Source organism: Theobroma cacao, chromosome 2 (assembly GCF_053813885.1).
Source record: "Theobroma cacao isolate CCN51 chromosome 2, ASM5381388v1, whole genome shotgun sequence".
Classification (NCBI taxonomy): domain Eukaryota; kingdom Viridiplantae; phylum Streptophyta; class Magnoliopsida; order Malvales; family Malvaceae; genus Theobroma; species Theobroma cacao.
Window position 1 is genome coordinate 39,697,199 of NC_142640.1, and position 20,202 is coordinate 39,717,400.

At 38.6% G+C, this 20,202-nt stretch overlaps 1 protein-coding gene across 2 annotated transcripts; it reads left to right on the forward strand.

Moving 5' to 3' along the window:
* Positions 1-10,136: 10,136 nt before the first annotated feature.
* On the forward strand, positions 10,137-20,029 carry SNL4 (SIN3-like 4). Of its 2 annotated transcripts, none has more exons than XM_018115027.2 (24): positions 10,137-10,584; positions 10,700-10,892; positions 11,439-11,597; positions 11,695-11,878; positions 11,963-12,061; positions 12,183-12,347; positions 12,432-12,753; positions 13,129-13,265; positions 13,629-13,704; positions 13,786-13,815; positions 14,065-14,342; positions 14,434-14,588; positions 14,958-15,085; positions 15,189-15,443; positions 15,970-16,668; positions 16,779-16,870; positions 17,506-18,147; positions 18,248-18,348; positions 18,438-18,576; positions 18,665-18,817; positions 18,932-19,095; positions 19,171-19,282; positions 19,404-19,586; positions 19,722-20,029. In XM_018115027.2, the coding sequence occupies exons 2-23, from the start codon at positions 10,816-10,818 to the stop codon at positions 19,575-19,577; spliced, it is 4,341 nt and encodes a 1,446-aa protein (XP_017970516.1). In that variant the 5' UTR covers positions 10,137-10,584; positions 10,700-10,815; the 3' UTR covers positions 19,578-19,586; positions 19,722-20,029. The 2 variants fall into 2 exon arrangements, with proteins under 2 accessions (XP_017970516.1, XP_088659978.1); XM_088803852.1 differs by having other exon boundaries at positions 12,432-12,711.
* The last annotated feature ends 173 nt before the right edge of the window (positions 20,030-20,202 follow it).

Below are 20,202 nucleotides of genomic sequence, written 5' to 3' on the forward strand. Positions count from 1 at the left end.
ACGGAGTTGCCCCGGTGGAGGTACGCACAGAAGTTCGATATGCATGTAGGGCAAACGGAAGTTTCTCATGCCAGTCTTTATAAACTTCAGTCATCTTTTCGACAATCTTCTTGATGTTTTTGTTGGCTGCCTCTACCGCTCCGTTCATCTTCGGACGGTAAGTTGTCGAGTTATGATGCTTGATCTTGAATTTAGTGCAAACATCCTTCATCATCGCACCATTCAAATTGCTTGCATTATCCGTAATGATCCTTTCTGGAAGCCCATACCGACATATGATCTCCTTTTGGATGAACTTGCACACCACCTTTTGTGTCACATTGGCATAGGAAGCTGCTTCTACCCATTTCGTGAAATAATCAATGGCCACTAATATGAATCGATGTCCATTAGAGGCTTTTGGCGTAATAAGTCCAATCACGTCCATTCCCCACATTGAAAATGGCCAAGGTGCCGTGAAAACGTGCAATGGGGCTGGTGGAGCATGGATCCTATCAGCGTATACTTGACACTTGTGGCATTTTCGAGCAAAGTTTATGCAGTCTGATTCCAACGTCAACCAATAATAACCAGCTCTCATAATTTGTCTAGCCAACATATGTCCATTAGCATGAGCTCCACAAGTTCCTTCGTGGACTTCTTTCATTATTTTGTTGGCTTCCGCAACATCCACACATCTCAAGAGTACTTGATCTCGACTCCTTTTGTAGAGCACTTCTCCGCTAAGGAAGAAACCCATTGCTAACCTTCTAAGAGTTCGCTTGTCATTATCCGTGACATTCTCAGGGTATGTCTGGTGCTTGATGTATTGCATGATATCATGATACCACGGCTTACCATCAACCTCTTCTTCAACATTCAAGCAGTGTGCGGAGACTTCACGGACTTCTAAATCAAAAGGGCGTACATCGGCCGCCTCTTTTATTTTGAACATCGCTGCGAGGGTGGCTAAAGCATCAACAATCTGATTCTCTTCTCGAGGCAAATGGTTGAAGCTGATTTCTTTGAATTGTTTGCTTAATTCTGTAACCAGCTTTTTATATGGAACTAGTTTTGGATCTCTAGTTTCCCATTCACCTTTCATTTGACATATCACTAAAGCCGAATCTCCGTAAACATCTATCGCATCAGCCTTTATATCAATTGCTGCTTGTAATCCCAGTACCAACGCCTCATACTCCGTCATATTGTTAGTACAATTGAAATTCAATCTCGCCGTGGCTGGATAGTACTTCCCATTTGGAGAAATCAACACTGCCCCAATTCCGTGCCCCAAAGCATTGGATGTCCCATCAAAATACACCTTCCATGGATTAAGTTCATTGGGACCAACCTTTTCTATATGCAAGACGGCCATCAAATCTTCATCTGGAAAGTCGAAATTTACAGATTCATAATCTTCATTAGCTCGATCTGCAAGGAAATCGGCGATGGCGCTCCCTTTGATTGATTTTTGGGACACATACACAATGTCATACTCAGACAATAGCACTTGCCATCGAGCTATTCTTCCGGACAGGCAGGGTTTTTCAAAAATATACTTGATGGGATCTAATTTCGCCACCAACCATGTTGTGTGATACAACATATACTGCCGGAGCCTCTGAGCGGTCCACGCTAGTGCACAACACATCTTTTCGAGCGCAGAATATTTGGACTCATACTCCATGAATTTCTTGCTCAAGTAATATACGGCTCTTTCTTTCTTCCCAGTTTCATCATGTTGTCCCAATACACATCCCATAGAATCCTTGTTCACAGTCAAATACAGAATGAGAGGTTTTCCGACCGTCGGTGGCATCAACACCGGTGGATTTGTGAGATATTCTTTGATTTTATCAAAGGCTATTTGACATTCTTCATTCCACTCTCTTGGGTCTCGTTTTCGAAGCAGCTTGAAGATTGGATCACATTTGCAGGTGAGCTGGGATATAAATCGAGCAATGTAATTCAGCCTCCCCAAAAATCCTCTCACTTCTTTTTACGTTTTGGGAGGTGGTAGCTCTTGAATAGCTCGTATTTTATCCGGGTCCACTTCGATTCCTTTTTCACTGACTATGAACCCCAACAATTTCCCAGAGGTTACACCGAAAGTGCATTTTGCCGGATTCAACTTGAGCTGGAACTTCCGCAATCTCTCGAACAGTTTCTTGAGATTGACAGTATGATCCCTTTCTGTATGAGATTTTGCAATCATGTCATCCACGTATACCTCTATCTCTTTATGCATCATATCGTGGAACAAAGCTACCATTGCTCTTTGGTAAGTGGCGCCTGCATTCTTCAATCCAAATGGCATTACTTTGTAACAAAACGTTCCCCACATGGTCACGAACGTTGTTTTTTCCATATCTTCGGGTGCCATCTTAATCTGATTGTAACCAGAAAAGCCATCCATGAAAGAGAACAAAGCATGTTTTGCCGTGTTGTCCACAAGAGTGTCAATATGTGGCAAAGGGAAGCTATCCTTCGGACTCGCTCTGTTCAAATCCCTATAATCGACGCACATTCGAACTTTTCCATCCTTCTTAGGAACTGGAACTATATTAGCTACCCATTCAGGGTATTTAGCCACCTCTAAAAATCCAGCATCGAATTGCCTTTTTACTTCCTCTTTAATCTTCAGCAACATCTCTGGCTTCATCCTTCTCAACTTCTGTTTAATAGGCTTGCAATCTGGTTCCAAAGGTAACTTGTGAACAACCATGTCAGTATTAAGACCTGACATGTCCTGATATGACCAAGCAAACACGTCCACATATTCACGGAGTAATTCTTCCAGATTCTGTCGTTCATCGGATGACAGCGAGGTGCCAATCTTAACCTCTTTCTTCTCTTCCCCATTTCCGAGGTCAATCATTTCCGTGAGTTCCTGATGAGGTAAAATCTCATTTTCTTCCTGTTCCAACATTCTCGACAAATCAGGGGGTAAGCTATAGTCATCCACCTCCTCTTCATTTTTCAATTCATCAATGTTTGGAATTATCTCAAAATCGATATTCAAATCGTTGTCTAGATTGTCTTCGTGTTCATTATTTAAAGACCTGCAAACAGGTAAAGTGGAAGGGGTGTATGGGCAAGTATTTATTGGCTAAAAGAATAGATGAAATGAAATATGCAAAAAGATTGATGAATTATGAAACACATTATGCATTGTCATTTATTCAAATGATGAAGGTAATAGAAAGCCCTACTTAAACAGGAAATTAATCTTAACACCCTTGGGCATAGGCATTTAGATAAAATTGTTCATTACATTTTGGAAGACTTAAAGATGATGGGCAGTTCCGTGGCTGCCCAATTACTTAGCTCATCTCCTGGCAGTACTGGATACACCACAGGGATCTTCTCATCAGGTTCTTCATCTCTGATCATATGGATTGATAGCTCATCAAATATCCGTAGAACCTGATTAACCTCGTCCGATGCCTTGCACCCCACGAATCGAAAGGTTTCATACAAAAAGGGAATTGTCTTTTTCCAAAATTCTTCCTCCTCACTTTCTTCATAAAACTCGATTTCTGACAAATCCATCAACTCTTGCAACTTAAGACGAAAGCCATCACAATTTTGAATGGAATGTCAAACAACCCCCATATGGAATTTACAAGAAAGGGTGAGATCATGTCCTACTTCTTTTATCTCTATCGGTTCTGGAGTGATGGCTTTTATTTTGGACAACGCCTTAAACACTCTATCCATCGGTGTTCGAATCTCGTCGACATTCTTTTTCACCCTTCGAATCATCCCTTCATGTATTGCATTCACTGTCGGACCTCCATGGTTAGGCAAGGGATTCCCATCAACATTTGAATTGTCTTTTTTGGCAAAATTTAGAAGTCCTGCTTTAATGAGCGCTTGGACCTTATGTTTTAAAGCAGTACAATTCTCGGTGGAGTGCCCTTGAATTCCAAAATGGTAATCACAATGTGCATTCGGGTCATACCATTTCGGGAAAGGTGGTCGGAGTGGTTCTAAAGGGGTTCGAGCAAGGAGTCGATTTTCTATGAGTTGTGGCAACAATGTAGTGTAAGGGACTGGAATAGGATCAAACTTTGGTTTTTCTAGGGTAGTTCTAGGTCCTCTTTGACCATTGCCAGGATTATTGGTTGAAGCTACCGGTCTTGGTGGTGGAGTTTGTAGAAGAACATTGGTTTGAAATGTTGGTTGCGGGGCGGGTTGGTACACATATGGGTTTTGTGTGATGTTGCCTATGTGCGGATAGAAGGGTTGGTATGGAGGGTACGGGTAATATGGGTTAAAGTTGTGGGCTTGTTGGCTGTCGTGAGCGACTGCTTGCACATCTCCTTCTTTCTTCTTGGGCATACTCCCTTTCTTTGAGCTGGCAACTTCATGCCCTTCAATTTTTCCGCTTTTGATAGCTCCTTCTATTATTTCTCCCGATAAGACCAAATCTGCAAAGTTTTTCGTGGCATTGCCGATCAAGCGCTCATAGAATGGAGCTCGGAGGGTATTTATGAACAAAACAGTCATCTCCTTATCAGTGAGAGGTGGCTGAACTTGCGCTGCTGTATCTCTCCACCTTTGGGCATATTCCTTGAAGTTCTCGCTTTGCTTCTTCTCCATAGTTTGTAATGACAACCGATCAGGGGCTAATTCAGCCACATGCTTGTACTGAGCTATGAAAGCTCTTGCTAAGTCTTTCCAAGTCTTGATACGGTTTCGATCTAGCTGTACGTACCACCGAGCAGCTGACCCAGTCAAGCTGTCTTGGAAAAAATGGATCAGTAACTTATCATCGTGAGACTGTGCAGCCATCTTCCGACAGTACATGGTGATATGTGCCATGGGACATTTTGTTCCGTCATATTTTTCAAATTCCGGAACCTTGAACTTGGCAGGGATCAATACATCCGGCACTAAGCATAGCTCAGTTGCGTCCATGGTACCAAACCTATCAACTCCTTCGATAGCACGCAGACGCTCTTCCAACAGATCGTACTTCTTCTGATCTTTTTCATTTTCCCCCGTTTGTGACGAGTCCTTTCTCAGTTTCTCTTGCTCTTTTGGATCGTCTAAGTCTGGAACATTTATTGGTTCAGCAGGATTTATCCCAAGGTATGGCCCAAATTGCCCCTGAGTCGGTTGATGGCCTAGCGGGGGTGGTGCATTGTAATAGATGGATGGCATCACTTGAGGGTGGACCCTTTGAGAGGTTTGGGCATGTGGTGGAGTGAACCCTGGGGGATAGGATGGATCATCCCTTTGGTTTTCACTGTCTTGTGCTGGTGGGTTTTCTAACGGAGCTGGCTCTTCGATCACTCTTTTTCCTTTACTGAGACTCATCATCAATTCCATCATCTTTGCTAACTGTTCTCTCATTTCTTCTTGAGCTCTCTCCATTCTATCCATTCGCTCACTTTGTTCTTCTTCCATGATCCTTGCTCGTCGACGCGTATTATGAACACGTTGGTCACTTGGCTTAGGTGGTCGAGCTATTTTTGGAACCTTATTGTAATCATAAACGTGAATTAGATGCATGTATGAATGAAAAAATGAACCCCTTATCTTTATTTACAGGTGAAAATACTTATTGTCATGAAATGAGGATTTATGCACATATGAATGATCATGTACTAAAAGTATCTGTCACATAACACCCCTCAACAAAGTAATTCAATGCATAAGCTATTGTTTCTTGTTGCAATTCAGGAGTCATCTTTTGCATCTACTTTGTCAATGGTTGTCAAATGACATACTTTTCCTATATACAAAATTATGATGCAAACATGCATATGCAAAAAGTTCAAGTTAGCACTATAAACAAAAATTCCAAAAGATGAATGAAAGTAATTAGTAACCTGATACCTTTATTATTCGCGGAGAAAAATTTAGAACAAGGGGATTATGAAAATTCCTTCATGTGTACCTAGTCAAAAGGTATATTCTCACGGGTGAAGCTCTACCTAAGCAAAGGTGACTCTCGGTATTCTACATGCTGAGTTTGGGTTGAAAATGGAGCTAAAGGTTCCCAAATCGCTCCTCACTGTCGTCCACACGGACTAGTAAGGCACCCCGGTCCTCACCCATTACAGGCTTCAAACGGACTAGGTTCGATTTGAGTGGGAGTCTTCACTAGCCCATGCGGAGGTTATCACCTCACGAGAGCGTAGCTACTTAACTCCCTCCTAATCAAGGATAAAGCCCGGGTGGAAGGCTTATGCATGAATGCAAGATGTGTAGTGTGTGAGAAGGAATATACCGACCTTGGACCAATAATTTCACATTCCCCTTATCCTAAATTTCTCGCAATTATTAAAATAGTGAAGTAATAATAGAAAAATAAATAAATGCATTAAACAAAAATATGCAAAATTGATGCTAGGGAAAACAACAAATTATTCAAGGCTAAAGCTAACTTATGATTAATTAATGGCTTGACTCTCGAAGTCCCCAGTGGAGTCGCCATCTGTCGTGACGTGCGGGTCCGGGAACCCGTCCGCCAGACGCGGGGCGAAAATTAAAATCGCAAGGTGTGGGAGTCGCCACCAATCTTTTTTATCTAGGTGTGATTGGTCACCTATTAACTCGATTCTTAATCGACGAAGCCCTAAATTAATTTTAGGTCCGTCGAAAGAACGAGAACTGGTCCACGTTTTTTAGAGATGGGTTCGGGAGTGCGATTACGCACGGAGAAGGGTTAGCACCTCCGTGACGCCCGTTCTACGAACGGTACCATTTAATCTTAAGTTATCTTAATATAGCATTTTCTTAGTTTAATCCCTATTTTATTAATTAAATTTTTATTGAATTGTCAGACTGAGTTTTTCACTTGGTCTTACGTATGCATATGATGCAAGCGTAGAATGATGTCGTGACTTGTTTATTTTAAATGATGGAGTCGGTAATCTTTTATTGGAAAATTATTCGAAGACTATCCCAACGCTTTGGTGAAGTCTCGAAATTCTCCTCACCTAAAGATATCCCCGGAAGAACTCGTCTCTACGAGCTCCTCGGGGAAATCCCATCATCGGGATTCCCGCGCCATTTGCAAAATAAGAGTGGCATGCAATGACATTATAAAAGGATGGTATGTACGTGTACGCGTTTATTGATTATTTAAAAATTTTGATTATTTGTTATTTATTATTTTTTATTTATATATATACTTTATTTTTTGGTCTTCTATTTAAATCCATATTTGTTGTTGGTCAATTTTTTACTTGTTTACAAAGCTTATCTAAATAATTAATTAATTAACTTTTTAACGATTAATTTAACTTTGTTTAGTAACATTTATTTGAATTAACAAAATCTTTCTACATATATTATTTTTTAATAATGACTATTTGGCTTAATGGGTTTTGAAATTTAGAGTTCGGACTTATCCCGACGCTTCGGTGAAAATCCGTCCCTGACTTCGTACCCGAAAATATCCACCGGAAAGAGGCAACTCTTTGCCCCTTTTTTGGTGGTAATACTCAAATATTTATTATATTATTTATTACATTTATTTATTTATTTTTTTATTTTATTATCATTATTTTTATATATTTTATTTTATATATTTTTTTATTTTTTTTTTATTTTTTCATTTTTTTATCTAAAAATATAATATAATATATATATGTATATTGAATTATTATTATTATTATTTATTTTATTTTATTTTTATTTTTTTAATATTAAATATAAATATTTGTTCCTAAAAAATGATAAAATGCATTTAAATTAAAATGGGCTAGACCCAAGTAAAAAATGTTATACCTTGTTGGGCTGCAATCGGCCCAACCCGGCGGTCCGTGGGAGCCCAAATCCACTATGCCAGGCCTGCTTCTGGAAGCCCGCAAGGTGAGATTCAAAACGCACCGTTTTGATGCCTGCGAAGCCGCTCAAAACGATGCCGTTTGGTCGGGTCCTTTCAGCTTCTGCTTGCCTCTCCGAAACGACGCCGTTTTGCCCCCCTAAACCTAGGTATTTAACCCCCTTTTTTCTCTTTCTCTCCTCACTTTCAACCCTCACTTTCTCTCTCTAGCGGCGGCACCCTCCCTTCTCTCTCTAAAAAATCTTTTTCTTCTCTCTTCCGGCGCCGGCGTCCCGTCTTCTCTCCCCCGAATCTCTCACCGGCTTCCTCGCACTTCTTCCCTTCCGATCGACGGATCGGGCACCCCCTTTTCCTTCGGTCGACGACGTCCCAAATGGGTTCGGGAGGCTTTCTCCCGCCGGTGACCGGCACTCCACAGATCCCTTTTCCTTCACCACTCACCGGTCTCTTCCCCTCAAACCGGAGCAAATCCCCGATTGAAACCCCGATCAGATTTTTTTCTTTTTGATTTTTTTTGATTTTTTTCTTTTTGTTTCTCTTTTTTGTTGTGGCTAACTGCTGGTGATTTTTTTTTTGTTTTTTCGTCTCCTCTGGTCTGTGTCTTTTTAAAGAGCCGGGTTGTCCAAAAATTTGGACAACCCGGGGAGGGGGGGTTCTGGCACCAGGGAGTTAGTGGCCAGAACCCCTGGTGCGTGGTGGTTGGGGACTTGATGGGAAAGGATGGTGAAGGGATGGTGAGGGGATGGTTTAGGGTGTCTACACCATGTCTAGGAATCGTTTTTAGATATTTTAAATATGTAGCGAAAGGAAAACAGGTTTGGCATTGAACTATACAAGGAGGTATATGTTGGATTACCATGCTTGTTTTCTTTGTTTCTTCTCTTTAGGTCATCATTGATTTATATGTTTATATGGGATTATGAGTTTTTAATGGTTGCAAATTAACTGCACTGCCTTCTACGTTGCTACTTTTTTCAAAGACACCCCTGATCTGATTCTGGAATTTGCTAGGTTCCTACGGGATAAGAGTAACTCCTTGAGGATCATTGTCATCTATACGTTCCATATTGGTGTGAGCTGTAGTAATAGAACTCACGATGAGAGAGATGATTTTATACGAGTTCACGTGGCTTGTCCTTAGAGGAGCTTGGAAACTAATTACCAATACTAATACTCATACCAACATGACCTCCCTCAGATATCAGATAATGACATTTAAAACTTGTATTGAGTTGACACTTGATGGTTATCTCTTACCCTTTTTTCTGCTTCATTCCCTGTTATTAGTTATGCACGATGTGCATTTCTTATTTGTTTGTTCTTGGGAATATATATATATATATATATATAGAGAGAGAGAGAGAGAGAGAGAGTTATATTTAAGCTTCATCTTGAAGCCTTCTGTGTCTAATATATGCATCTCATTGCAAGGTGGTTCCTTAAGCTCAAACAAGAAACAAACTCACAGGAAATGTCCAAGGCCTTACAAGTTTTAAGTCCCAATAAGAGCCCACCTGAAGTAGGCCTCCTGAGTCCATGTTATGAAGTTACCTCGCACTCAGGCAGTCCTTCTCCTGCGTCACAGAACCTTGGGCTTCTATTATGATCCATGGTTGCAACTGGGCTTACTGATTTGAACAATGCCAACCTCCCAACCGGAATCACCGAGTCAGGCTGGGCCCAGCCTTTTTCTTCCCACTTGCACAATCCAATTCCAAATCCAACAACAGCCACATTTGCAGATAAACTTAAACAAACATTTTTTCTTGTTTTGCCAGAAAAACAAAAGGGTGAAACTAAACTGCCCCTTATACCTTACCTTCTGCATGTGGGATTAACTGGCATACTTTAATTTCTTTTTAAATATTTATTAAGCAATTTAACTCTAATGAGTTCAGACTTATCCTTTATGTTTCTTCAGCCTAACTTCTGTTATCACCCGAAGAAAAAACATGAACAGCAAGGGATGAATTTGCCTGAAAAAATGAACCCATTTGCCCTAACCCTAAAAATTCACCCAGAAGCGAGCAACCCCTGAACAGAAATTAAAACGCTGTGCTGTGCTGTGCTGTGCTGTGCTTCAATTTCACTTCCATCACACGATAAATCCTTACCTTTTCCCATTTGTTACCCTTCCATCTTTAATTAATTACCCAAGTTGCCACTGCACTCCCAACGTTGATTAACAGGTTAGTTACGCTCTTAAATTCACTCGCAAATCCCTAATCAGACCCTAATTTTATTATATGCCCATTTCGAACATTAACCGCCTATAGCCGGTAAACCCACGCAAAAGCAACCGGCGAACGGCCGTCGAATGTACTATCCCCGCACCTCCTTTCTCCTCTTCTTAGTAAAGGATTGTATATTCCTCCCCACCAAATATATCACAATTCCTAAGGTCTCTTCCTCTCATTAAAAAAATAAACATCAACAACAAACAACACCATTGTTTCTTCTCTCCGAAACCCAAAAATAGGGAAAAAAAAAAAAAGAAAGAAAGAAGAAAAAGAGAATTTAATAGTCGTAGAATTTCCTCTCTTAATCGTTTTGGCTATCATCACGAGAATCCTCCAAAAACAACGAGAAAAAACCTACACATCTGAAGAACACAGTTTCCTTGTCCCTGCTCGAAAACTAGCTTGCTTAAAAAGACTTGGTTTCTGCTTTTAATCTTTTACAATTTAGGGAGTTCAAGAAAGCGACTGTGTTGGAAATTATCTTCAATACCGTGCCTTTGTCTGCAAGTAATGTGAATTTACTCGTAAAATTCTTTTCGGTGGTGATCTGTTGGAGAGGTGAGGGAGAGAAGAAAATAAAGTTTCTTCGTTTCTTTATTTTCTGTTCGGTTTTGAGATCTGCTTTTTTTGTTCGTTTGTTTGGTTTAAGCGACTGTGTTTTTGTTGATTGTAGGAATTCTTTTTGGAGATAATCGAAGTTCAAAAGCATGATTTGTTGGTGAAACTAAAGAAAAATAAAATAAAATAAAATAAAAGAGAAAAAGGTTTTTGTTTTGTTTGGCGCAAGAGATGAAGCGGTCTAGAGATGAGGTTTACATCGGCGGCTCTCAACTTAAAAGACCGCTGGTTACTTCTCGAGGAGAAGGGTATACAAAACTTTTATCTTCTTTCTATATTGTTTTATTATTATTTTTTAAATATCGTTTTTTGATTATGGAAGTTAACAATGAGATTAGGTTTCTAATTACAGGTCAATTACCATCGCTGATTTTCTTTCTCTTGTTTAGTTTAGTGGATTTGATTAGTGTAATTGCTTGTTTATTTTTATTTTATTTAAGTTCGAGCTCTGTTATAATTGTGAATTATCTTTTGACCTTTGATGACAAGATCATTTTTTTTTTTGGTGGTAGGAATTTGATTTTCTCTAGAGAGGTTTGGAGATAGCAAAATTAGTAAATATTCTTTCTTTTCTGGATGGACATGTTCCGAGTCTTTCTTCTTTGAATAGTCCATGTAGTTTTACAATAGGGTTTTAATTTTGTGTGAAGAAAGGTTAAATGATCTGAGCTGTTGATCTACTTTTTCAGGTGATAATGACATATATTTTATTTAATTTTATGTGGTAAAATATGCAATGATTTACTGGAAATTTTCTTTAATCTCACGATGGGTTATGTCTTTGGATGATGAAGCTCTGGGCAACCACAGATGGTGGGAGGGGTGGGAAGTACGCAGAAACTGACGACAAATGATGCGTTGGCATATCTCAAAGCTGTTAAAGACATATTTCAAGATAAAAGGGAGAAATATGATGACTTTCTTGAAGTAATGAAAGACTTCAAGGCTCAAAGGTCTGATCATTATGATTTCTTTAGTTTTTCCGTCTATCCTCTGGTAATGTTTGGGTTAAGCAATTTCTGACTTGTGGTACTGTTATGTTGAGTGTAGAATTGACACTGCAGGTGTCATAGCAAGGGTGAAGGAATTATTTAAAGGGTATCGAGACCTAATTTTGGGTTTCAATACCTTTTTGCCTAAGGGATATGAGATCACACTCCCACAAGAGGATGAACCTACCCAAAAGAAGCCAGTGGAGTTCGAAGAAGCTATTAATTTTGTGAACAAGATTAAGGTAGAAAATTTGCGTCATTTCTAAATTTTATGGGAGAGGTTGTTTGCCTGCAAAGTTTGTGATCTCATTATTGGATTCTTGCAGACAAGGTTTCAAGGTGATGACCATGTCTATAAGTCATTTTTAGACATTTTGAACATGTATAGAAAAGAAAACAAGTCTATCACTGAGGTCTACCAGGAGGTATGTTAGGTTATGTATTCCTCATTTTCGTTGTTTTTCCCCCTTTAAATTTTGGCATGGTTTACATGCTTTTAGCCTAGTATGTTGGATTTTGATGATTAGAAATTACACTCCCTTATAGGTTGCTACTCTTTTCCAAGACCACCCAGATCTGCTTTTGGAGTTCACTCATTTTCTGCCCGATACCTCGGCGACAGCATCTAATCATTATGCTTCCTCTGGCAGAAACATACCCCGAGACAGGATCTCTGCTATGCCTACAATGCGTGCAGTGCATGCTGACAAGGTCTCTTTTAGCCTAATCCTTAAATAAATTCTGGTTACATATTGACAATCAAGCTAACATTTGATTTATGAAAATATCTGGCAGAAAGATAGGACTACAGCTTCACATGCTGACCGTGACCTCAGTGTGGAACACCCTGATCCAGATCACAATAGAGCTATGATGAAAGTAGAAAAAGAGCAAAGGAGACGTGGTGAAAAGGAAAGGGACAAGAGAGAAGACAGAGATAGGAGAGACCAAGAACAGGATGATCGAGACTTTGAAAATGATGGCAACAGAGACTTCAACATGCAGTTTCCGCATAAACGGAGTGCAAAACCTGCTCGTAAGGGTGAAGACTCAGGTGTTGAACAGTTGCAGCAAGGTGGGGATGGCGCCACATATGATGATAAAAATGCAATGAAAAGTGAGTTTAATGCTAGATAAAATTTATGGGCATAGCTATGGCTGACTAAAATAAAACATAAATAAGTGCTTATCTTGCATGGAAGACATTTCTATTTTATCTGATAAAATATAATTTTAACACCACATTAATTTAATATTTCTCTTGTGGGGTCTGGTATGCAAATTGACAAATGTATTCTTCATTAAGTTCCTTATGAGTATGCTTATGGTTCTCAGAAGTATTATGAGGGAGATATCATTTGTGAATAGGAATGCTTTTCTTGAATCGATATTTTTGTTACATGGCAACTCTCATCTGTTTGATTTTTATGTAAAAAATGGGGTGGTTGTAAAAATTTTCAAATCTTTATTGACTTAGTTCATTCCATGTCAGGTGTGTATTATCAGGAGTTTGCTTTCTGCGATAAAGTGAAGGAGAAGTTACGAAATCCTGAACATTGGCAGGAATTTTTGAGGTGCCTTCATCTCTATAGCAATGAAGTAATCTCGCGCACAGAATTGCAATCGTTGGTATGGTTAACAGACATCTCTAGTTTGCGAATTTATTAATTTCTTCAACTCACATAAGGACTTTGTTAGAGGGATTCATGTAGTTTATCTTTACATAATTTAGTTGGAAAACTTGAAGTTTTGTTATGTTTTTCAACTGAAAAAGGCTCAAGGTATTCTGCAAATTTCAAAGGCTGCATTTTTTGAATTGACCTAAGCACTTTGCAGAATTCAACATCACAATATTTGTACGCAAAAAAAGAAAATCAAAATTTAGCATCACTCTTTTTTGATACAAGTCCTTGAGATATATATGAGAACTGCTCAGTTAGAGACATGACTGAAATGAAACATGTAACTTTTGGATACTTTTTCTTGTACTAGGTCAATGATTTGCTTGAAAGATACCCAGATCTGATGGATGGATTCAATGAGTTTTTGGTGCGATGTGAGAAGAATGGTAACTATTTGAGACAAATGCTTTAAGTTTTCTGATATAAATTCTGCATTTGGTGTTGACTAATCAAATCTTATTATACAGAGGGATTGCTTGCTGATTTTGTTAGTCAAAGTAAGTTAAACTATCTGTTACCCCTCATATTACCTTCAGTTAAATGTTCTTGTAATTTATCATAAAACAGAGTGATCATTATTACAGTTTTAAGCGCAATTGTAGATGCATGTTAGACAAAACTAATGGAGCATCATGGTTGAACTGAACTCACCTCTACTTTGGTTGAGTTCCAAAATATTGCTTATTGAACCAACTTCAACTGTGAGCATTTAGTTCAAAGTTCTTAGCAAGTCATTATGCTTGCAGAGTTATTGCGGAATGAAGGCCAGTTACCTAGATCAGTTAAGATGGAGGACAGGGATAGAGATCAGGATCGTGAAAGGGATGATGGGGTCAAAGATAGAGACCGTGAAACCCGAGAAAGGGATAGACTTGATAAAAGTTCCTTTGGCAATAAAGATGCAGGAAGTCATAAGGTTTCTTCATTTTCCAGCAAGGATAAGTACATGGGAAAGCCCATTAATGAACTTGACCTCTCTAACTGTGAACGGTGCACTCCTAGTTATCGACTGCTTCCAAAGAATGTATGCAGTTTTTGCTTCTTACTTATCGTTGTTAGTGTGATCTAGAGGATATGTTGATGCTCTTATTAATCACTTGTCTAATGCCTTGCAGTATCCGATACCTTCTGCAAGCCAGAGAACAGACCTTGGTTCTGAAGTTCTCAATAATCATTGGGTTTCTGTCACTTCAGGGAGTGAGGACTACTCTTTCAAACACATGCGCAAAAACCAGTATGAAGAAAGCCTATTTCGATGCGAAGATGACAGGTTGATTCTTCCTTTAGCTGTTGATTGTATTTTACTCATGTTTTGCCTTATTATTCATGGGTGGTTATTTTGTTTCACTTTAGCTCTATTTGAGTACTTGGTTGTGTTTTATGACATCACTTAAGCTCTTGTTAAAATTACCTTTCCTGTAGTTGAGTTTTTCCTCTCTCTCTCTCTCTCTGCACATGGGTGGTTGCCCGCAACTTCATGCCCCTTTACAGCTTTGTTAATTGTTTGAAATAAATTGTGTATGTGAGCCTTCTCTTGCTCAACTTCAAACCCCTTTATGGCACTATTGATTGCTTAAAATATATTATAATATTTCACTTATAATTAGTTTGAAATTAATATCTTTTTTCATGTTGTCAGGTTTGAACTGGATATGTTGTTAGAGTCTGTGAACGTAACAACCAAGCGAGTAGAAGAACTATTAGAAAAGATTAACAATAATACTATCAAACTAGACAGTCCAATTCGTATTGAGGAGCACTTCACAGGTTATAAGCTGACTAACGATGAATAAAATATCTGGATATGCATTTTATGGCACACCTTTTCCTTCATTTCCTGATGGCTGTTTTCTTATGGTTGTCACTGCAGCTCTGAATCTTAGGTGCATTGAACGTTTGTACGGTGACCATGGACTTGATGTGATGGATGTATTAAGGAAGAATGCTCATCTTGCTTTGCCTGTTATTTTAACCCGCTTGAAGCAGAAACAAGAAGAATGGGCAAGATGTCGTTCTGATTTTAATAAAGTTTGGGCTGAAATTTATGCCAAGAATTATCATAAATCGCTTGATCACCGTAGCTTCTATTTCAAGCAGCAGGATTCGAAGAACTTAAGCACCAAAGGTATCTTCAGTCCTATCCTTTTAATGAGATTAAAGCTTGATTGTTGAATACATTGGTATGTAGGAGGATCTTATTGCATTATACGTTTCATATGTTTGCATGCAGTGGGATTCTTTTTTTGGTTAATAATCCTGTGATTTACCATGAATACCAACAGAGAGTACTGCCCTATCATATTAATCAAAGCTGGTCTTGAAAACTTCTATTTAGCAGTGACTTTATGTTTTCACTTGTCCTTCATGCTCTTGGCAGTAACTTCATGCGAATTTGGTCGATTCTATTTTTTGAAACTGCATGTACAGCATCTCTTTGTGTAGTTTTTTTAGTTGTTTGGCTTATTCAGTACAAATTTAGTACTTTTATATTACTATTAATAGTGGAAATGGATTTACCAGTTGAAAATTTTGATTTATTTGACTCTTTGAATAGTGTTATAATCTTGTTCTTTTAACTGAATAATTGTATTAATATTTAGCTGCCTTGGATATCATCAGTTTTCATTGTCCATTTTTCATATTTGTTACAGCTCTATTGGCTGAGATCAAAGAAATCAGTGAGAAGAAGCGCAAAGAAGATGATGTGCTTCTTGCTATTGCTGCTGGAAACAGGCGACCTATTATTCCAAATTTGGAGTTTGAGTACTGTGATCCTGAAATTCATGAAGATCTATATCAGCTCATAAAATATTCCTGTGGAGAAATGTGTACAACTGAACAGTTGGATAAAATAATGAAAATATGGACCACTTTCTTGGAACCGATGCTTGGTGTTCCTTCCCGTCCTCATGGAGCTGAGGACACTGAAGATGTTGTGAAGGCTAAGAACAACAATGTCAAAAATGGTAGTGCTATTGTTGGTGAGAGCGAAGGGAGCCCTGGTGGAGGTGCTGTTGCCATGAATTCCAAACATACAAATCCTTCCAGAAATGGTGATGAAAGTATTCCACCTGAGCAATCAAGTTCTTGTAGGTCTTGGTTGCTGAATGGAGATAATGGCATCAAACAAGATGGTTCTGCTAATACGGATCGTGTTGATCACAAGAATGATTCCTCCTGTGATGCTACTCATCAAGATAGAATGCAGCAGGTTAATCCAGCTAACGGTGATGAAATATCAGTGGTCAGCAAGCAAGCCAGTTCTAGTGAACGATTGGTCAATCCAAATGCATCTCTCGTTGCTGGAGTGGAGCAAAGCAATGGAAGAACTAACATAGAGAGTATTTCAGGTTGCTTAAGGCCTATAAATTAGTTCTATTGTTGATGTCGTGCTAATTATTCTTTTGACTTTCTTTTAATAAAAATTAACTAAAATGCTGAGATATATTTTTGTTGCAAGGTCTTAGTGCTAATCCTTCCAGACCTGGTAATGCTGCCATTGAGGGTGGACTTGAGTTGAAGTCAAGTAATGAAAATTTACCTTCATCTGAGGTATGGCAAAAGTAATATTGTCTCAAAATGAGGAATAAATTATTTTCTTTGCATCATTATTGTTTTCACCAATATTTGTCCCCAGTAGTTGATGCCCTTTCTTAATATGATAGGAAACTGGAACCAAGCAAAATGTACTTTGTGTTGACCATTTAAAACTCTAATCTATAGGGTTTACAATTTTAAAATTTGGATATCTTGATACTAATGACTCATCTCCTGCTATTTCTTTTATTGGTATTTTATTGAACTGGTAGAATTTCGTCAGAGAGTATCTAGTATGTGACTTTGTAATGGTGTCTTTGAAAAGCACCTATTACTGTTTATAGAAGATGTATATAAAAGTAAGTATTAGCCAGCATGTTTTCTGTGATTAAACAGCCTGGCTTAAGTCATAGATGGCTAGTGGGAAGAAAATTTTAGGTTTTGGTTTTTGAGACTTTGTGATGGTGTCTTTGGAAAGCACCTATTACTGTCTATAGAGGGTTTATATAAAAGTAAGTATTAGCCAGCATGTTTTCTGTGATTAAACAGCCTGGCTTGACTAACAGTTTGTGGGAAGAAAATTTTAGGTTTTGGATTTTGACAGTAATAATCTTATTGTGAAATTGTGTTGACTTTTATATATGCTGCAGGGTGGCGATTGTTCTAGACCAGTCTTATCTGGAAATGGGATGGTGACTGAAGGCATTAAAAGTCACAGATATAATGAAGAATCAGCTGGGCAACTTAAAGTTGAAAGGGAAGAAGGTGAGTTATCCCCAAATGGGGATTTTGAGGAAGACAATTTTGCTGATTATGGAGAAGCTGGTCTGGAGACTGCCCATAAGGTGAAAGATGGTGCAGCAAACAGACAGTACCAGAGACATGGAGAGGAAGAAGTGTGCTGTGGAGAGGCTGGGGGAGAGAATGATGCTGATGCTGATGATGAAGGTGAGGAAAGTGCTCAGAGGACATCAGAGGATAGTGAGAATGCTTCTGAGAATGGTGAGGTTTCTGGAAGTGATTCTGGTGAAGGTGACTCGAGGGAGGATCAAGAGGAAGATATAGACCATGACGAACATGATAATAAAGCAGAGAGTGAAGGCGAGGCTGAAGGGATGGCTGATGCTCATGATGTGGAAGGAGACGGAACATTATTACCATTTTCAGAACGTTTTCTACTAACTGTAAAGCCCCTTGCAAAGCATGTCCCTTCAGCATTACATGAGAAAGAGAAGGGTTCACGGGTTTTTTATGGAAATGACTCATTTTATGTGCTTTTTAGGCTTCACCAAGTAAGTATCATTCTATTGAAGAAATATTTAACTAACCATTATGGATATTTGTAGTATAGTTTGTTCATCAACTTAGTAATTCCTTCGCACAATTTAACAGACATTGTACGAGAGAATACAATCAGCAAAGTTTAATTCATCATCTGCAGATAGGAAATGGAGGGCTTCAAGTGATCCAAGTCCTACTGATCTCTATGCCCGGTAATTTAGTTTTAGTTCTGGTGCTGCATGCATGCAATGTAAAAAGGTTGTACGGTACATGTTTAACTTAAAACTCCTTTATAGTACAGGTTCATGAGTGCACTTTACAATTTACTTGATGGCTCTTCTGATAATACAAAATTTGAGGATGATTGCCGAGCTATAATTGGAACTCAGTCATATGTTCTATTCACGCTGGATAAGTTGATATATAAACTTGTCAAACAGGTAATGCAAATTTCTTTTCCAAAGTTTGTCCCTTTCTTTCCCTGTGTTTCTGACCTTGAATTTTTTATCTTTGTGGTGCTTGCCTCAGCTTCAAACCGTTGCAAGTGATGAAATGGACAATAAGCTTCTTCAGCTCTATGCGTATGAGAAATCAAGAAAATCTGGAAGATTTGTTGACGTTGTTTATCATGAAAATGCCCGAGTTCTCCTTCATGATGAGAATATATATCGTATTGAATGTGTAAGTCTTACCAATTTTTTAATTTTCCTTTTTTTTTTCTCCGGTTGATTGTTTGTTTGATGTCTAATACAGAACTCTCACATGCACTCTGCATCTTATGTTTCATGACTGCAGTCATCTGCACCAACTCGCCTTTCCATTCAGCTTATGGACTATGGGCATGATAAGCCTGAAGTGACAGCTGTTTCCATGGACCCTAATTTTGCAGCATATTTGCACAATGACTTTCTTTTGGTTGTTCCTGAGGAAAAAGAGAAGCCTGGGATTTTCTTGAAGAGGTACATAGACAATAGACAAAGTTGTTCGCATCTATTACATGGAGTTATCATGACATGCTAGTGTGGTGTTTGCAGGAATATACGCAAATGTGTAGGTGGTGATGAGCTTTCTTCAACATCCCAGGTGACGGAAGGACTTAAAATAGTTAATGGTTTGGAGTGCAAGATTGCTTGCAATTCTTCCAAGGTATATCATATTAGAAATTTCTTCTCATTATGAAGGAATTTTGTTACACCGTAACGGTTGCATTTCTTGTCATTGCATATATATATGTGATAAGTTGACAAGTGAAATCTGTGCCTGGTAGGTCTCGTATGTTTTAGATACAGAAGATTTTTTGTTTCGGATGAGACGGCAGCCGGCCTCACATCAAAACAGCCCATGCCATAACCGGGCAAATGTTTCAAATGGTGGTTCAATTAAGCTACAACGGCAACAGCGATTTCAGAGATTGCTACTGGCGTATACTTTAATGGCTTAAGTAGATATGGTATGTCTGTTTTGCATTGTATGTTAATTTATGGCTTTTCCCTTAAAGGAGTATTAACATATTGAGTTGAATCCTTTATTTATGATATTTTATCCAATTGAAGTATCCGGCATGATGTTGACATATTTGCTTCAGATTTTCTTTGCTTTTCAGTTGGATATGGGAATGCATTACATACACGGGCGCTGGGGATGAAAGAGTTGACAGTGCCACAAGTGGAAAACCTTTTTGAAACCATCTACAATGTACCATCATATAATTTCTATCACTCACCAACCAAATAAGAAGGTATTGAGGAAAAAGGGATGAGGCTCAATCAAAAGATTGTAGTTATATCTTGTAAGTTGGTGGTATTTGGGCCACTGTCGTGTACATAGAGAGGTAATATCTGCTGTAAAACCTGAGATATATGTTCAATCCATTCATCTAATATTTTTTTTTTCCTTTTTTGTTTTATTATTCATCTTATCCACATGCATTTGAAGGATTAAAAAGTAGAATGGCTAAATAAATACAAAACCGGGAGCTTCATGTTTCAATTTCACCATCCTAATGGACCAAAAAGCCAACGATTGAAATACGAGATTACAAGTGCTCCTGGCTGGATCCATATTTC